General features: G+C 42.8%; 1 protein-coding gene across 2 annotated transcripts in view; it reads left to right on the forward strand.

Annotated features, from left to right (window-relative positions):
* The window catches only part of LOC120977518 (cytochrome P450 2F2-like), a 76,780-nt gene that overhangs the window by 49,948 nt on the left and 10,126 nt on the right, over positions 1 to 16,706 (forward strand). For both annotated transcript variants that reach the window (XM_040405507.1, XM_040405508.1), the window contains exons 4-5: positions 5,001 to 5,150; positions 5,933 to 6,093. In XM_040405507.1, the coding sequence (XP_040261441.1) occupies positions 5,001 to 5,150; positions 5,933 to 6,093 (311 nt within the window). The remainder of the gene's footprint in view (positions 1 to 5,000; positions 5,151 to 5,932; positions 6,094 to 16,706) is intronic.

The raw sequence follows: 16,706 nt of genomic DNA on the forward strand, positions 1-16,706 counted from the left end.
TTTTGGGTCTTCCACTTGACTTTTTTGTTCCATAACCCTCAGGATCATTTAAGAAATTCCAAATGACTGTCTTACTGCGTCCCACCTCAGCAGCGATGGCGCGCTGTGAGAGACCCTGCTTATGCAGTTCAACAACCCGACCACGTTCAAAAAGGGAGAGTTTTTTTGCCTTTGCCATCACAACGTGTGACTACCTGACAGAAAATGAAAATGACATCTTTGCACAGATTTGGCCTTTTAAAAGCATGTGGTCCTAAAATTTCGATCATCTAAAAAACAGCCTGTTTCAGTTTAATCATTATTTTCAATTAATTGAATGCTCAAAAACTGTTTTGTCTTCTTGTTGCATGTTGAAGCTCTACTTGGAACCTTGTTAAGATCCAACAATGTAAAATATGATAAAATATCATTAAACTTTTGATCAGGACTGTATTATTACCATTCGTACAGCATTTAAATGTATGGGCTCCGCCGAGGTGAAATTCATTAAGTATTTTGGTATTCGATTTTATAACTTGAAAAGCATGAAAAGCATTTTAAAATTGCAATCCAAAGTCATTATAATCTCAATTTACTCTGTAATAGCTGCAAATTCCCTACAACAGGCTGGTAGCTGCATTACACCCAGTCACCACTAGGTGGTGCTATTACATCACATATATAGAACAAGTCAGTCACAGGAAGTCAGTTGAGGGATTAGTGAAGTAGAGGAGAACATGTAGGTTCTGCTGTACTGTATAGTCATATACTTCTGTATCCTCTACAGGAATACTATCTACTAACAAGTGGCCTTTCTGTCTTTGGTTATGGTGTCAACTGGTAGCTTACAATCTCTCCACCAAATGCAAAAGAGACTAGAGCCTGATAAACGACAATTACCTTTCTTCGCCAATATTCTCACTCCCTCTCTGGGTTGCCTGGATCTTCTATAATCTATCCCTTCTATGGGCTGTACATGGAACTAACTCTGGAGTTTTGATAACTCTGCAAAATCGCTGCTGAGGTGCAGCTTTTCCCTCAGACATTACACTCTCCTCCTTCTTCTCTTCTCAGAGAGCAGTGCGGAGTCAGCCCTGGGAGGTTTGTTAGAACCTCCCTCTCCCTATGCAACTTTATGGGAACTCAGGCACAAGCACATTTTCATGAAACACAATCACAGTATTAGGCTACCTGCACACGAACGTTGTTTGTTTCCATGTCCGTTCCATTCTTTTTGCGGATAGGAAGCGGACCCATTTATTTCAATGGGTCCGCAAAAAATGCGGACAGCACACCGTGTGCTGTCCGCATCAGTATGTCCGTTCCGTAGCCACGCAAAAAAAAATAGAACATGTCCTATTCTTGTCCGTTTTAGGAATTGTTACAATGGATCCGCAAAAAATAAATAAAATGGATGGCATACGGATGTCATCCTTTTTTTTTTTGCGGACCGCAAGACACATACGGTCGTGTGCATGTAGCCTTAAGCAGTGTGTTTCAGGACACTGCAACTGGTCTCTGTATACGAAGTTTGGAACAAAGGGACTTTAGATCTATGATCTGAAGCTCGCTTCGCTCAGCACTAGTTGGAAGGTTGCACCAGCAAGCTGGTCATAGGATGTTCCACTGCCTGAACAGCGAGTGTTCAGTTTCCCTGCAGCACCACCACAGGAGAAATGTAGTATTACAGAGTTTTCATTTAAATAATGCCAATGTCCATGTAATGCACAGATTTGGTGAGATTCTGAGTATTTTTTTTTTCCAAAGGAAGGTTTCAAGCACATACTGTAATTTGGACCATGGTGAACATATTTTTGAATAACACAAGGTTAATGAACATGAATGGTCTACACTTTTCCAAAGCAAAACAAAAATGTTTAAATCTCACACCTTAATGGATAAAATTGTTAAATTATTTTGAAGATTATGCAGTTTATTCTGCACTTTCAATTATCCCTGGAACTCTGTGGGTCTATGTGTTCTATAACAAGTGTTAAATATTATTTTTTGTGTGATTTCAGTATAGCTTCTAAGTTAAAGGGACACTTCCATCAGAAAGGGATATTTTTGAACCCAATATTCATAGAAAATATATATTTTTGTGAATTTTGGCCTGTTTTCTCCTTTTTTTTATTTCGGCAGTACTGTGCTATTAAAAAATTAGCTACAAAATGTTGTCCTTCTGTAGCAGTCAGCACAGATAGATAAATAGGCTGGAATGGTTGGAATGGCTCACCCTCCAAAAAACAAGGAATGGGTGCTCCCCCTGAAAAAGATATCCCCAATCTTTTAAGGTAAATAAATTAACTGGATAGATAAGAGGGGCACACCAGCATCTAAAAATCACATGGAGCACCAGCCAATACGTTTATAAATCTATTTATTAGCACCAAAAAATTAAAATCAGGTGAGGTTCCTCAATATAATCACATTAAACATGCAAATTACTTAAAACATAAAAATGTATATAGCCATCTGTAGGGACTTGTTGCTGAATTGTGTAGCAAAGTCACTGGTTAGTGGTTACTTTCTAATAAAGGATCGTGACTGTTTATCCTTATGTGCAGTCTTTAGTACAAATTCTGATGCGCTAAGTCTAATGCGCAATGTCTCTGCTGCTACATAATATAAAGGTTCCGACTGTGGCCAGTAATTTTCAATTGCGTATACAGTCTTTTTGATTATCTTCACAGCATATACCGGATTAGTCTGCTGCTAAATCGTGCTGTGTGTGAACACACTACTCACTGTTCTGAAGCGGTGGAGTGACCGATCACTCGTGCTTGGCGTGGCGTCCCACATGTTGCAGCATCGATGGTCTGAGTTCCGGTCCGCTCTTTTGTATAAGTGAGTAGGATACCAAAGCAGGGTAGGATACCACTGAGGAAGGAGTCACTGCCAACTCCGAAACGCGTCTGGTGTACACAAGTCTCGAGTAAAGAAAGAAACCGCAGCCTACAATCTGCGCACCACCTTTGAATCTTTGGAATCGCTTCTGCACAGCTGATAGGAAGAAACATAAAGTCTCATTGTGTCTGGATCAAAAGACACTAAGTAACGCCGAATATTTAACTGGGTCTTAACCATCGCTTGACCCCGGCGTCTAAACGGACTGTATTTCCCCTGCTTTGGTATCCTACTCACTTATACAAAAGAGCGGACCGGAACTCAGACCATCGATGCTGCAACACGTGGGACGCCACGCCAAGCACGAGTGATCGGTCACTCCACCGCTTCAGAACAGTGAGTAGTGTGTTCACACACAGCACGATTTAGCAGCAGACTAATCCGGTATATGCTGTGAAGATAATCAAAAAGACTGTATACGCAATTGTAAATTACTGGCCACAGTCGGAACCTTTATATTATGTAGCAGCAGAGACATTGCGCATTAGACTTAGCGCATCAGAATTTGTACTAAAGACTGCACATAAGGATAAACAGTCACGATCCTTTATTAGAAAGTAACCACTAACCAGTGACTTTGCTACACAATTCAGCAACAAGTCCCTACAGATGGCTATATACATTTTTATGTTTTAAGTAATTTGCATGTTTAATGTGATTATATTGAGGAACCTCACCTGATTTTAATTTTTTGGTGCTAATAAATAGATTTATAAACGTATTGGCTGGTGCTCCATGTGATTTTTAGATGCTGGTGTGCCCCTCTTATCTATCCAGTTAACAGATAGATAAAGCTCCTGCATAGGGATAGGGAACACACTGACAGTTTGTTGCTGCTGTGAGGGGAAGAAGATATCTGAAGAGTAGTCTCCATGGTAATAGCAGGTAGAATTAGGATAACAGTATGGCAGTGATAGGCCTAGATACAGATGCTCACAGAAGTGCATTTCACTGATTAGTGTAATAGGTGAAAGAAAACAGTCAGCACTCCGTCGCGTGGTGCACGTGTCTCGAGTTGGCGTCCCCGGCACAAAATGTGAAGATAAGACCGGCACTCACTGGTAAGTTGCAAATTTCTTTTGTCTTTATTTGTCACATAATAATACAATTGTGACGCGTTTTGGCTCTAAGTATGAGAAAGGCATATACTTAGAGCCGAAACGCGTCACAATTGTATTATTATGTGACAAATAAAGACAAAAGAAATTGCAACTTACCAGTGAGTGCCGGTCTTATCTTCAGATAGTGTAATATGTAAGTCACTACTCAAGTAGTTGTACAAACTTATAGGACCTCTCAGCACATGTACGACGTTTACTTAAATAGTACCACTGAAAATTGTTCCTTGAGACCTAACTACGTCTTTTTTTCATGTGCTGTTTTTTTAAAACTTTTTAAAACTTTTATTTATATGTTCTCTTTAAAAACTTCTCAAAAGTAATCAACAAAAACTGTGACTGACAGGCTAAAACTCTCAGTGGCTTCAGGCTGGCTCCCTCTCATAATCTGCAAACTCCTGCTGTTTATGTTTCTTGACACAGCATACCTGCACGATCCCCTGAGATTCAGTGACAGACAGGCAGGGAGCTCCACTCTAGGAGTTAAATTATAGCCATATAGGAAGGTAGTAACAGATTGTGAGCCAGAGAGCGCTGAGGCTGAGGTTGCGACAGACTATTAGAATTCAGATCGCTGCTGTGAAGAAACAGAAACAGCAGGAGTTAGCAGATTATGAGAGGGAGCCAGCCTGAAGCCACTGAGAGTTTTAGCCTGTCCCAGTTTTTGTTGATTACTTTTGAGAAGTTTTTAAAGAGAACATATAAATAAAAAGTGAAGTTTTAAAAAAAACAGCACATGAAAAAAATACGTAGTTAGGTCTCAAGGTCCAATTTTCAGTGGTACTACTCAAGTAGTGACTCAAGTAGTAGTCAAGTGAGACTGTTTGCTTTGCTAAAAGTCCAAACAAGGAGGACGTTAAGGAGACAGGACAGGAAATAGAAGATATGGAGTGACCTAAAAGAATTATCCGGAAACTATTCATAAAACCATCCAGGAATTTTCTGTTATGGAAAAGAATCTGATGGTAGTGTCAATTTTTTTATTGCATTGCACAGATATTGCATTCAGTAGTGGTGAAAAATGGAAGGCGCTGAGACGTTTTTCCGTGCTAACACTGAATAATTTTGGAGTTGGAAAACGCAGCTTCGAGGAGAGGATACTTGAGGAGGCCGGGTTTCTGTGTGATGTGCTGAGGAAAACAAATGGTAAAGTTTATTCATTTTTTATTATGATTATTATTAGAATGTTTTTTTTCTATAATCCTCTAGATTGGTCATCAGTATCTGATTGGTGGGAGTCTGATACTCAGGACCCCTGATCAGCTGTTTGAGAAGGCAGCAGTGCTTGCAGTAGCACCATGGCCTTCTCCAGCTTTTCCTAGGCCACGTGATGTCATGTTCATTGGTCACGTGGTCTAGGTGCAGCTCAGCCTCATAGAAGTGAAAGGGGCTGAGCGCGCGCAGAGAGAAGGCCTCGGTGCTTCTTCAAGAGCCTCTGCCTGCTGAAACAGACTATCGTCAGGGGTCCTGGGTGTAGGACTAACTGTTGTTCTATACAGTGGTCAAATTACACTTTCATACAGCTGCTTCAATAATCATGCTATACTATCACCACACAACAAAAAAAATATATTGTTGTGCCTTACAAGTAAGTACCGCCACACAGTGGTAAAATAGTACCAACATACAGTGAGCAAAGAACTGTTTTATACATAATGTACTATAATAGCAATGTAAGGTCTATGTATTACAGCTATATGAGGAACCCGATTCAGCAGAAGCAGTTGATATACCCTATGCCGTCCTATAACACTGACTGATTTCTTGACCACCATAAACTCCACACTTCTATAAATCCTATGTTTGAGGATCAGCTATTATCAAGAAAAGGCCTTGTTACTCCACACAAATATTTGGAAAACCACGCCAACACATTGCTCTTGTGTATATTGAGTTTTACCTATTGTTTCTCTTTTTTATTATTTTAGGAACTTCAATAAATCCCAATTACCATATACTACGTTCTATGTCCAATGTGATTTGCTCCGTGGTGTTTGGTAGCCGGTTTGATTATCAAAATGAGCATTTCCAAAAACTTGTGAAATGTGTTCAAGACAACTTTGCTCTCATGAGCACACGCTGGGGACTAGTAAGTAAAATTTTAGATTTCAGGAAATCTCAAATATTTGATGTTTTAGATTTAGTTCTCATGCACTTAGCATAGACTTGGGCACCAGGTCTATGGTTTTGCCATATGGTGCTTCTGTAACAACGCTTCCTTGGTTCTTTACTTTCTTGTTTCATTACTACATTGCAATAGTAGACTGAATTTACGTGAACAAAACAGTAAAGGAAAAGGAACAATTTTGGGTCACAATTTACACAACATTCAAAGTCTGCAAAAAACTAAGTCTTAATGGGTTTAACACTTATTCCCCCCTTACAATTTGATGTTCTCCTCTTTCTGTTTATCATTGTCCCCATTGTGTACCCCAATTTTTGTCCCAGTACATCATTCCCCATTTTCTTGGGAAGCGCTGCTCCATTGTTGCTGATGTCTGGAAGCCCTGCCAGCATCATTGGTCACTGGGAAACAGTGGTGCATGTATGCCAGTTTGAATATACCTAGCATCAGCCATAGTCCATGCACGGCTCACCAGTGATGATGGTCTTTCTGTGTAGGAATGGACCAGTAGGAGGACATATTATGTAAAGGGATAAGTAAGTAAGAGCATTTGCTCCAGATAACTGGCGTACATTGCAACATAAATCTACTCCAGCTCCTGGGGGAAGTAAATTTCAGTTCTGAAGCATGGGTAGCCTGACATAAGTCTCATGCCAGCACAATGTCAGTACACAAAGCAGGTCTTAATAAATCTTCCCATAAGACTTTTGACTAGAGATGAGCGAATCAAAGCTGACGAAGAAAAATTCGATCAGAATTTAAGGAAAAATTTGATTTGCAATGAATGCGAATTTCCTCGCGCTTCGTGTTAACGTATCGCATTTTTCCTAAAATGGCTGCTGCACGTGTGAAAACATGGGGCAAGGAACTCTGGGAAGGCGGGATCACCCAGATTGACATGCCTGCATGCAGCCAATCAGCAGCTAGCCAGCCCTGTGATGTCACAGCCCTATAAATACGGCAGCCAGCTTGGATTCAGACATTTTCTAGCGTTCTGAGTGTAGGGACAGACGTGAGAAGTCGCTAGGGACAGCAATAGGAAAAACCTCATTGTGAAAAAACCCGTGAAAAGGATAGGGAGGAATCATTTCACAGCATCTTAATGCAGGGAGAGACGTCAGAAGGTGCTAGGGACAGTGATAGAAAAAACCTCATTGTGAAAAAAAAAAGCGATTTACAAGTGCAGGGAAAGATTATTTGGGGATCAAAATAGCCATTAGACATCTCTGTCATTCCAGCAATTTGTTCTTGGGGTGCAAGTGCTATGTTGAAAAGCGTTTAGTGGCTTAAAGCTGTGGAAAAAGTGAAATATATTCTCAGTTCACTTCTGCAGTTATGTGTGGTGAAAGCATTTAGTGGCGTATTTCAGTATATAAAGAAAAATATATACGCAGTTCACTTCTGCAGCTATATGTGGTGAAAGCGTTTAGTCATGTTGTTCAGTACAAAAGAAAAATGTATATGCAGTTCACTGTTGCAGTTATTTGCGGTAAAAATGTTTAATGATGTATTTCAGTACTAAAATAAAAATATATACGCAGTTCACTTCTGCAGCTATATGTGGTGGAGGCATTTAGTGGCATATTTCATTACAAAAAGAAAAATATATTCTCAGTTCACTTCTGCAGTTATATGTGGTGAATGCGTTAAGTGGCCTATTTCAGTACAGAAAGAAAAGAAAAAACGCACTTCACTGTTGCAGTTATTTGTGGTGAAAGCGTTTAGTGGCCTATTTCAGTGCAAAAAGAAAAACATTTACGCACTTCACTGTTGCAGTTATTTGTGGTGAAAGTGTTTAGTGGCCTATTTCAGTACAAACAGAAAAATATATTTGCCACTTTTAGGGGTGTTTTAATTCGCTTTTCATTTATTTATTTCAGCTAAAAGTTGTAATGACCGGCGTCACGCACAGGGAGGGAAAAGGGAAAGCCCTGCCCAAGGGAGAGGGAAAGGTGGTGACCCCTGACTCACCTTGCGGCTGGCACCTGACTGCCCTGACGTCCCTAGACAGGTTCCTCGCCCGTGCGGCGATCACGTGCCTAAACCCTGGCTTTCCCTAGAATGAGCCCTAGATAGTGAATGGGCCGGTGGGATCGCTAGTCCGCACCACTGACACTAAGAGGGAAACACCAGGGAGAGGACAGACAATACTGACAAACACATACACCCATGTGGGCGACCACAGCAGACCACACAGGTCCAACAGGGATCCGGAGGGTAACGTTCTGGACCAACTACCAGAGAACGCAGCAACACAGCTCCAGAGGGTCAGTATAGAAGTCCAGGCAGGAAGCTCTATATCTGGCAACCAGAGAAGTGTGAGAGGGGAATATAAGGAGGTTGGGAGTGCTGGACAAGGAACAGCTGAGGAGAAGGAGCTACGGATCCCTGAGTGAGCCAAAAAGGGTTGCAAAGCAAACCCAGAAAGCTACCATAAGGAAACAGCCCTATCTTACATAGAGCGCGCAGCCAACCGCTGTGACTTCCTGACCCCAGGTATAACGGAGTCAGACGTGGCTCTTGACACCCTCGTGACAAAAGTATGTCAGAAAGAAGTGCCAGGCCATGCACAGAGGAGTGGCAGAGGCCTAATTGTTTCTGACGCAGGCAGAGGTCGCAGCAGAGTAAGGGGGTGTAGCAGCAGGAGTCGCAGCGAGAGGCCTGAGCTCCAGGTGTCTTCATGCGGTCGTGTCTTGACCAGCAACCCAGATTGGTTAACTCGGTCATCCACCTCATCCCAAGTGACATCAGACACCCCCAGCCAACAATAAGTGGGTTCGTCAGACACAACCTTTAGTTGGCATGGCACGGAAGCAGGCCCTGTGCTCTCACCTGTCCTCAACCTGCCTCTGTCCTTTTCTGTTGCCTCAGCCAGAGTAGTATTATATGCTGTGGGCTCAGCTCAACTATACAGCGAGGACAAGCTATTAGAGGACAGTCAGCAGCTACTGCCAACCAAGATCTGCCGCTTCCTCCGCTAGGCGGGCAAGTAGTGATGAGGAGAGTAGCGTGGGAGGTGATGTTGCGAGTGGTCAGGCTCCTGACCCAGAGACCATTGAGGAGGACATCAGTGATGTGCAGACACTACTCGATGATGATGAAGCCTACATGGCCGGGAAGTAGTGGTGCAGAAGTTCACGGAGGCAGGACCAGTAGCAGTCAGTCAGTGCGAGATGTTGGGGGGAAAATCACCTACTCGGCGGTTTATCCGTTTTTTGTTAAGCCGTCGGAGGAGGTTAACATGGCCATATGTAGAATATGTGGGCAGAAGGTGAAGCATCGCCAGGGTGCCAATGTTGGCACCACGGCCCTGCTTCAACATATGCAGCGTCACCATAAATTGGCCTGGGAGAACCGTGGCTCCGATGTGGTGGTCCAGCCTGCCACAGCAACCGCTGCCTCACCCAGTGGCACGCACCCGGTTTCAGGCAGTCAAAGCTCCACCACCTCAGCCAAAGGGAGCTCTCTGTGATTCCCAACTTCTGTTGATCCAGATGATCCTGCTCCTCCTCCTCCTCCTCAGTCATTCCGGCAGCAATCGATCACTGAAGCGATTGCCAAGAGACAGCAGTATGCGTGCACTCATCCAACGGCACAGAAACTGAATGCTGGTACTGCAATTCCTCCCTTTCCAAGTGGTGGACTCTGCACCTTTCAGAGAACTGATGGCTTGTGCCGAGCCGAAATGGAGAGTCCCAAGCCGTCATTTCCAAAAAAGGCAGTACCAGCCCTGAACAAATATGTAGAGCAGAAGGTGGGCCAGTCCTTGAGCCTGTCAGTGTCTGCCAAAGTGCACGGCAGTGCCGATGTGTAGAGCTGTAACTACGGTCAGGGACAATACATGTCCTTTACGGCCCACTGGGTGAATGTGGTTCCTGCACAGCCACACCAGCAACTTGGCCAGGTCACTCCGCTTCCGCCTCCACGTTGTCATGCCGTTGGCCCTGTGACAATGTCAGTCTCTGCCTCCTCATCCTCTACCATGTCCTCATCCTCCACTGCAGGGATAAGGGAGGGGGTGGTTCCTCTGCACTCACGTTCCACTGCCATGGCTGCTGGGAAAGGGTGGGGTGGCAGGAGAAGTACCAGCTTCATCAGCAGCAGCCTGAGTCTACAGTCACTGATGAGTAGCTTTCTTCACCCACATAGTGAAGAAACTACTCACCAGCAGCAGCAGGTAGACCTTGAGCAGGACCTGAACCATCAGGTGGTGGCATACTTGGACAGAACCCTGCTAACCCACATTGAAGATCCACTGGACTACTGGGCAGCCAAACTGGATTTGTGGCCGCAACTAGCAGAGTTTTCCCTGGAAAATCTGGCCTGCCCAGCTAGTAGTGTGGCATCAGAGCAGGTGTTTAGTGCGGCGGGGGCCATACTTACCCCAAGGAGAACTTGCCTGTCTACCCAAAATGTGGAGAGGCTGTCCTTTGTCAAGATGAATCAGGCGTGGATCAGCCAGGATTTCCACACCCACCAATGTCTGATGCATCTGATTAGATCATCCATGCCACCTCACCCAAACCTTGAAAAAATAGACCAGTTTCTTCTGGCTACCTGCCTCAGCTACTACTCTGATGCTGCCACCCGCTTGATGCCACACATCTGATGCCAAGTGCTCCTTCTTTCACCCACCTTCGTCAGCGGGTACTGATATTGTCACCCACTGCCCCACTCTGTCCCCGGGTCACTTTGTGGTCTCCTGATGCTGCTGCTGCTGCCATCTCCACACTATGTCACCTTCATACTTTCTGGCCACCTGATGCTGCTGCTGCCATCTCCACACTATGTCACCTTGCCGCTCTGTGGTATCCTGATGCTGCAGCCATCTCCACACTATGTCACCTTGCCACTCTGTGATATCCCGATGCTGCTGCTGTAGCTGCCATATCCACACTATATCACCTTGCCACTCTGTGGTATCCTGATGCTGCTGCCATTGTCAAACTATGTCACTTTGCCACTCTGTGGTATCCTGCTGCTGCTGCCATATCCACACTATGTCACCTTGCCACTCTGTGGTATCCTCCTGATGCTGCTGTCGCCACCTCCAGACTTAATCATTGTGCCATTCGTGGCCTCCTCATACTGCTGCCACCTCCAGACTCTGTCATTGTGCCACTCGGTGGCCTCCTCATACTGCTGCCACCTCAATACTCTGTCATTGTGCCACTCGGTGGCCTCCTCATACTACTGTTGAACAAAACAAGCAATGCAACAGCTCACTGCAAACCAAATAAAGTACAAAATTGCATCATAATTGCAAATGCTGAACTAATAAGTTAGAGATACTTGGCAAATCGTTTTGTACAAAATAATTTGAGCCCGTCTGCCGAACGTCAAGGCAATCTCTAGTTAGACGGGTTCCTAACACTAAATATACCTGTTATGTGCCATAGCGGCTATCATATAATTCAGAAAGTGCAGGTTCCACTTACATGCTGGATCCGCCTGAATTTCTGTCATTTTCGGTGCCAAAATGGCCTCCATTATATCCAGGGAAAGCAACAGGTATATTTAGTGTTAGGAACCCGTCTAACTAGAGATTGCCTTGACGTTCGGCAGACGGGCTCAAATTATTTTGTACAAAACGATTTGCCAAGTATCTCTAACTTATTAGTTCAGCATTTGCAATTATGATGCAATTTTGTACTTTATTTGGTTTGCAGTGAGCTGTTGCATTGCTTGTTTTGTTCAACAGTCTTGTTCTCAGCCATAGCAACGTGCCCCTGCGCTTTGGGATGTGCTGACTGACCCCCTTTTTCTTTGAAGTTTGTACTGGAGGTGTGGCTGCCTCCCCAGTTGTGCACTCCTGACCAGCTCGTCTGTCCCACAGGTTGATTTTAATTGGTGTTAGTATATAGCTTGGCCCGCTCCCCCTCACTCACTGAAGCCATCTGGCACCAGGAGAGAGATAGTGTGTGGACTCTCATTGCAGTCCTTGGTGACCATGTGGCGCCAGGGGTGGTGTGGAGTGGGCCCGGCGTGCTTGCTGGTAACTGCTTTCCCTGGATATAATGGAGGCCATTTTGGCACCGAAAATGAGAGAAATTCAGGCGGATCCAGCATGTAAGTGGAACCTGCACTTTCTGAATTATATGATAGCCGCTATGGCACATAACAGGTATATCTAATTATGATGCAATTTTGTACTTTATTTGGTTTGCAGTGAGCTGTTGCATTGCTTGTTTTGTTCAACAGTCTTGTTCTCAGCCATAACAACGTGCCCCTGCACTTTGGGATGTGCTGACTGACCCCCTTTTTCTTTGCACTCCTCATACTACTGCCATCTCAAGATTCTATCATTGTGCCACTCAGTGGTCTCCTCATACTGCTGCCACCTCAAGACTCGGTCATTGTTAGAGTTAAGCGGACACCTGGATGTTTGGGTTCAACGGGTTCGGCCGAACTTCACAAAAAAGTTCGAGTTCGGGATCCGAACTTAACCCGAAATTAACCCCGAACCTGAACCCCATTTTAGTCAATGGGGACCTGAACTTTTGAGCACTAAAATGGCTGTAAAAATGTAATGGAATGGGCTAGAGGGCTGCAAATGGCATTAATATGTGGTTAAGAGCATGGCAAGTGCTCTGCAAACAAATGTGGATTGGGAAATGACTTTAAATAACATAAAATATGTAAAAATAAAAAATAATAATCTAGATCTAGGAGGATGAGGTCCATATGGAGTAGGAGGTTGAGGAGGCGGTGGATGTGGCGGTGTAGGTGGAAGCGGCGGTGGAGGAGGTAGCCTACGCTGCTTTTTGTTTTTTTAATTTATTTTTATTTTTTTAAATTAGGGTACACCCCAAAATATTGGGAAATATAACCTGTGATAACCCCCTCCAGTCGTGCTAAACACACGTTCAGACAATACACTGGCTGCAAGGCAGGCCAGCACCTCCAAGGCGTAAAGGGCAAGCTCAGGCCATGTGCCCAATTTGGAGACCCAGAAGTTGAAGGGGGCAGACCCATCATTCAGTACATGTAGGTGTGTGCACACATACTGCTCCACCTTGTCTCACGTCCCCGTGATGTCCACAATCCAATTGGATATCTTCTCTATCAACTTTCGATGTTCTTTTATGCGCCTACCATGGTGATCACGAGTGGCGAGGAATCAGGGTTCCAGGCCGGAGAGGGAGCCTGAGAAAGGGATACCACATCGAAGGGAGGTTAATGGATGAGATTAAATGTAATCAAGCGGAAATGTGGGACAAAGTATTGAAGCATAAGCTTCCAAGTTAAGGAGGCAATTACCCACTCCCGTCTCGGGGAGGTAGTGATGATAAATAACTGGCTTGGGAAAGACCACTCAAGTCGAAACATCGCACTGTATTGGTGAATAAACCTTTGGATATTGAAGACAAGAGAGTGCTGCGGTTTCTTTACAGGTTTACAGCAGAGCGGAGGAGTTTTATGACCTAGAAAACACGCCCTGCTTCCTGCTGTCGTCACATGGGACGCCACGAGAGGACGGCTGGATCACGCGGGACGCCGCGTAGGTCCTAGCAGGCTAAAGAGGAAGAGATACCCCAGAGAAGCCGCATACGACGTGGAGTGGTAAAGTACATGTATACACATTTGATACTCTATGTGTAAATTGCGCAATATATAATACCTCTGGATGATAATACTAAATAGAGACATACATGTTGAAGAACGGTATTTATTTACTATAAGAACAGATGAGCACGGTCGAAATACAGGTGGACCCTGCATCTTAGCCACTGCTGGACATTTATCTTTTATGCTGCCACTGTGATGCTGCTGGTTCTTCTGTGCTGCTCAGTATCTTGTTGCACATAGGATTGTTGATGATCTATTGCTATCTATATTGCTGCTCTTAGATCACTTCCACTTCCACTTGCCAATGCTATTTTTGATATTTCATGTATTGCTGCTGACTCATATTTATTATCTCTCACTGCTGCTGGAATATTGCTGCTGATTGGTATTTATTGGTGGTTTTTAGTATTTTATTTGTACTCTAATTTTATTGTGTGGCGTTTTTTATGTCTATATTACATTAAATATAATTTTTATTAATTTTGATTTGTTTTGATGGTCCATGTGGCGCTGATATTTGAGTGCCCCCCACACATTACTTTAATTTTGATATCTACACGGGCTGTGGGTGAGCCAGAGGGGTGTGCACCTATTTAATCTCTACTTCGGTGGGTGAGCCGCTTGCAGCTCTTTTTTGTTACAAGTATCTAAAGGGTGTATCTCACACGTACACTTTTTTTTTTATAACAGAATATGACAGCAGTATATAACGCTTGAATTTCACACGTACAGATGCTTCAAGGGCTGTAACATTTAGTATTTTGCCCAAAAAGGGTGTTTTTTAAAACCCAGGAAAATTAAACTGTATTTCTAGCTTAAATTGCACACTGACTAATGCAGAAAAGGCCCAAGATGGAGGGTATTGCCAAAAATGGGTGTTTTTTCAAAGCCAGAAAATTATTGAAGTATTTCAAGCTTGATTGTTTTAACAATAACAGATGCAGCAAAGACTGCAATATTAACCCCTTAAGGACACAGCCTTATTACACCTTAGGACCAGGCCATTTTTTGCAAATCTGACCAGTATCACTTTAAGTGCTGATAACTTTAAAACGCTTTGACTTATTCAGGCCGTTCTGAGATTGTTTTTTCGTCACATATTGTACTTCATGACACTGGTAAAATGAAGTCCAAAAAATATTTTTTTTGCACCAAAAAATACCAAATTTAACAAAAATTTGGAAAAAATTGCAAATTTCAAAGTTTCAGTTTCTCTACTTCTGTAATACATAGTAATACCCCTAAAAATTGTTAAGACTTTACATTCCCAATATGTCTACTTCATGTTTGAATTATTGTGGGAATTATATTTTATTTTTTGGGGATGTTAGAAGCAAAGTCACTTTGCGAGGCTTACATAATAGAAACCACCCAAAAATGACCCCATTCTATAAACTACACCCCTCAAGGTATTCAAAACTGATTTCACAAACTTCGTTAACCCTTTAGGTGTTGCACAAGAGTTATTGGCAAATGGGGATGAAATTTGAGAATTTCATTTTTTTGCCTAATTTTTAATTTTAACCCATTTTTTCCACTAACAAAGCAAGGGTTAACAGCCAAACAAGACTGTATCTTTATTGCCCTTACTCTGCCGTTTACAGAAACACCCCATCTGTGGCCGTAAACTACTGTACGGCCACACAGCGGGGCGTAGAGTGAAAGGTGCGCCATATGGTTTTTGGAAGGCAGATTTTGCTGGACTGTTTTTTTTGACACCATGTCCCATTTGAAGCCCCCCTGATGCAACCCTAGAGTAGAAACTCCATAAAAGTGACCCCATCTAAGAAACTACACCCCTCAAAGTATTCAAAACTGATTTTACAAACTTTGTTAACCCTTTAGGTGTTGCACGAGATTTAATGGAAAATAGAGATACAATTTCAAAATTTCACTTTTTTGGCAGATTTTCCATTTTAATATTTTTTTTCCAGTTACAAAGCAAGGGTTAACAGCCAAACAAAACTCATTATTTATGTCCCTGATTCTGTAGTTTACAGAAACACCCCATATGTGGTCGTAAACTGCTGTACGGGCACACGGCAGGGCGCAGAAGGAAAGTAATGCCATACGATTTTTGGAAGGCAGATTTTGCTGGACTGGTTTTTTTGACACCATGTCCCATTTGAAGCCCCCCTGATGCACCCCTAGAGTAGAAACTCCAAAAAAGTGACCCCATTTTAGAAACTACAGGATAGGGTGGCAGTTTCGTTGGTACTAGTTTAGGGTACATATGATTTTTGGTTGTTCTATATTACACTTTTTGTGCGGCAAGGTAACAAGAAATAGCTTTTTTGGCACCGTTTTTTTTTTTGTTATTTACAACATTCATCTGACAGGTTAGATCATGTGGTAATTTTATAGAGCAGGTTGTCACGGACGCGGCGATACCTAATATGTATACAATTTTTTTTTATTTATGTAAGTTTTACACAATGAATTAATTTTTAAAACAAAAAAAAGTTTTGGTGTCTCCATAGTCTAAGAGCCATAGTTTTTTCAGTTTTTGGGCGATTATCTTAAGTAGGGTCTCATTTTTTGCGGGATGAGATGATGGTTTGATTGGCACTATTTTGGGGTGCATATGACTTTTTAATTGCTTGCTATTACACTTTTTGTGATGTAAGATGACAAAAAATTGCTTTTTTTACACCGTTTTTTTTTTTTTTTTTACGGTGGTCACCTGAGGGGTTAGGTCATGTGATATTTTTATAGAGCCGGTCGATACGGACGCGGCGATACCTAATATGTATACTTTTTTTTTATTTATGTAAGTTTTACACAATGATTTCATTTTTGAAACCAAAAATAGTTTTAGTGTCTCCATAGTCTAAGAGCCATAGTTTTTTCAGTTTTTGGGCGATTATCTTAAGTAGGGTCTCATTTTTTGCGGGATGAGATGACGGTTTGATTGGCACTATTTTGGGGTGCATATGACTTTTTAAATGCTTGCTATTACACTTTTTGTGACGTAAGATGACAAAAAATTGCTTTTTTTACACCGTTTT

This window comes from Bufo bufo, chromosome 8 (genome assembly GCF_905171765.1).
Source record: "Bufo bufo chromosome 8, aBufBuf1.1, whole genome shotgun sequence".
Classification (NCBI taxonomy): Eukaryota; Metazoa; Chordata; class Amphibia; order Anura; family Bufonidae; genus Bufo; species Bufo bufo.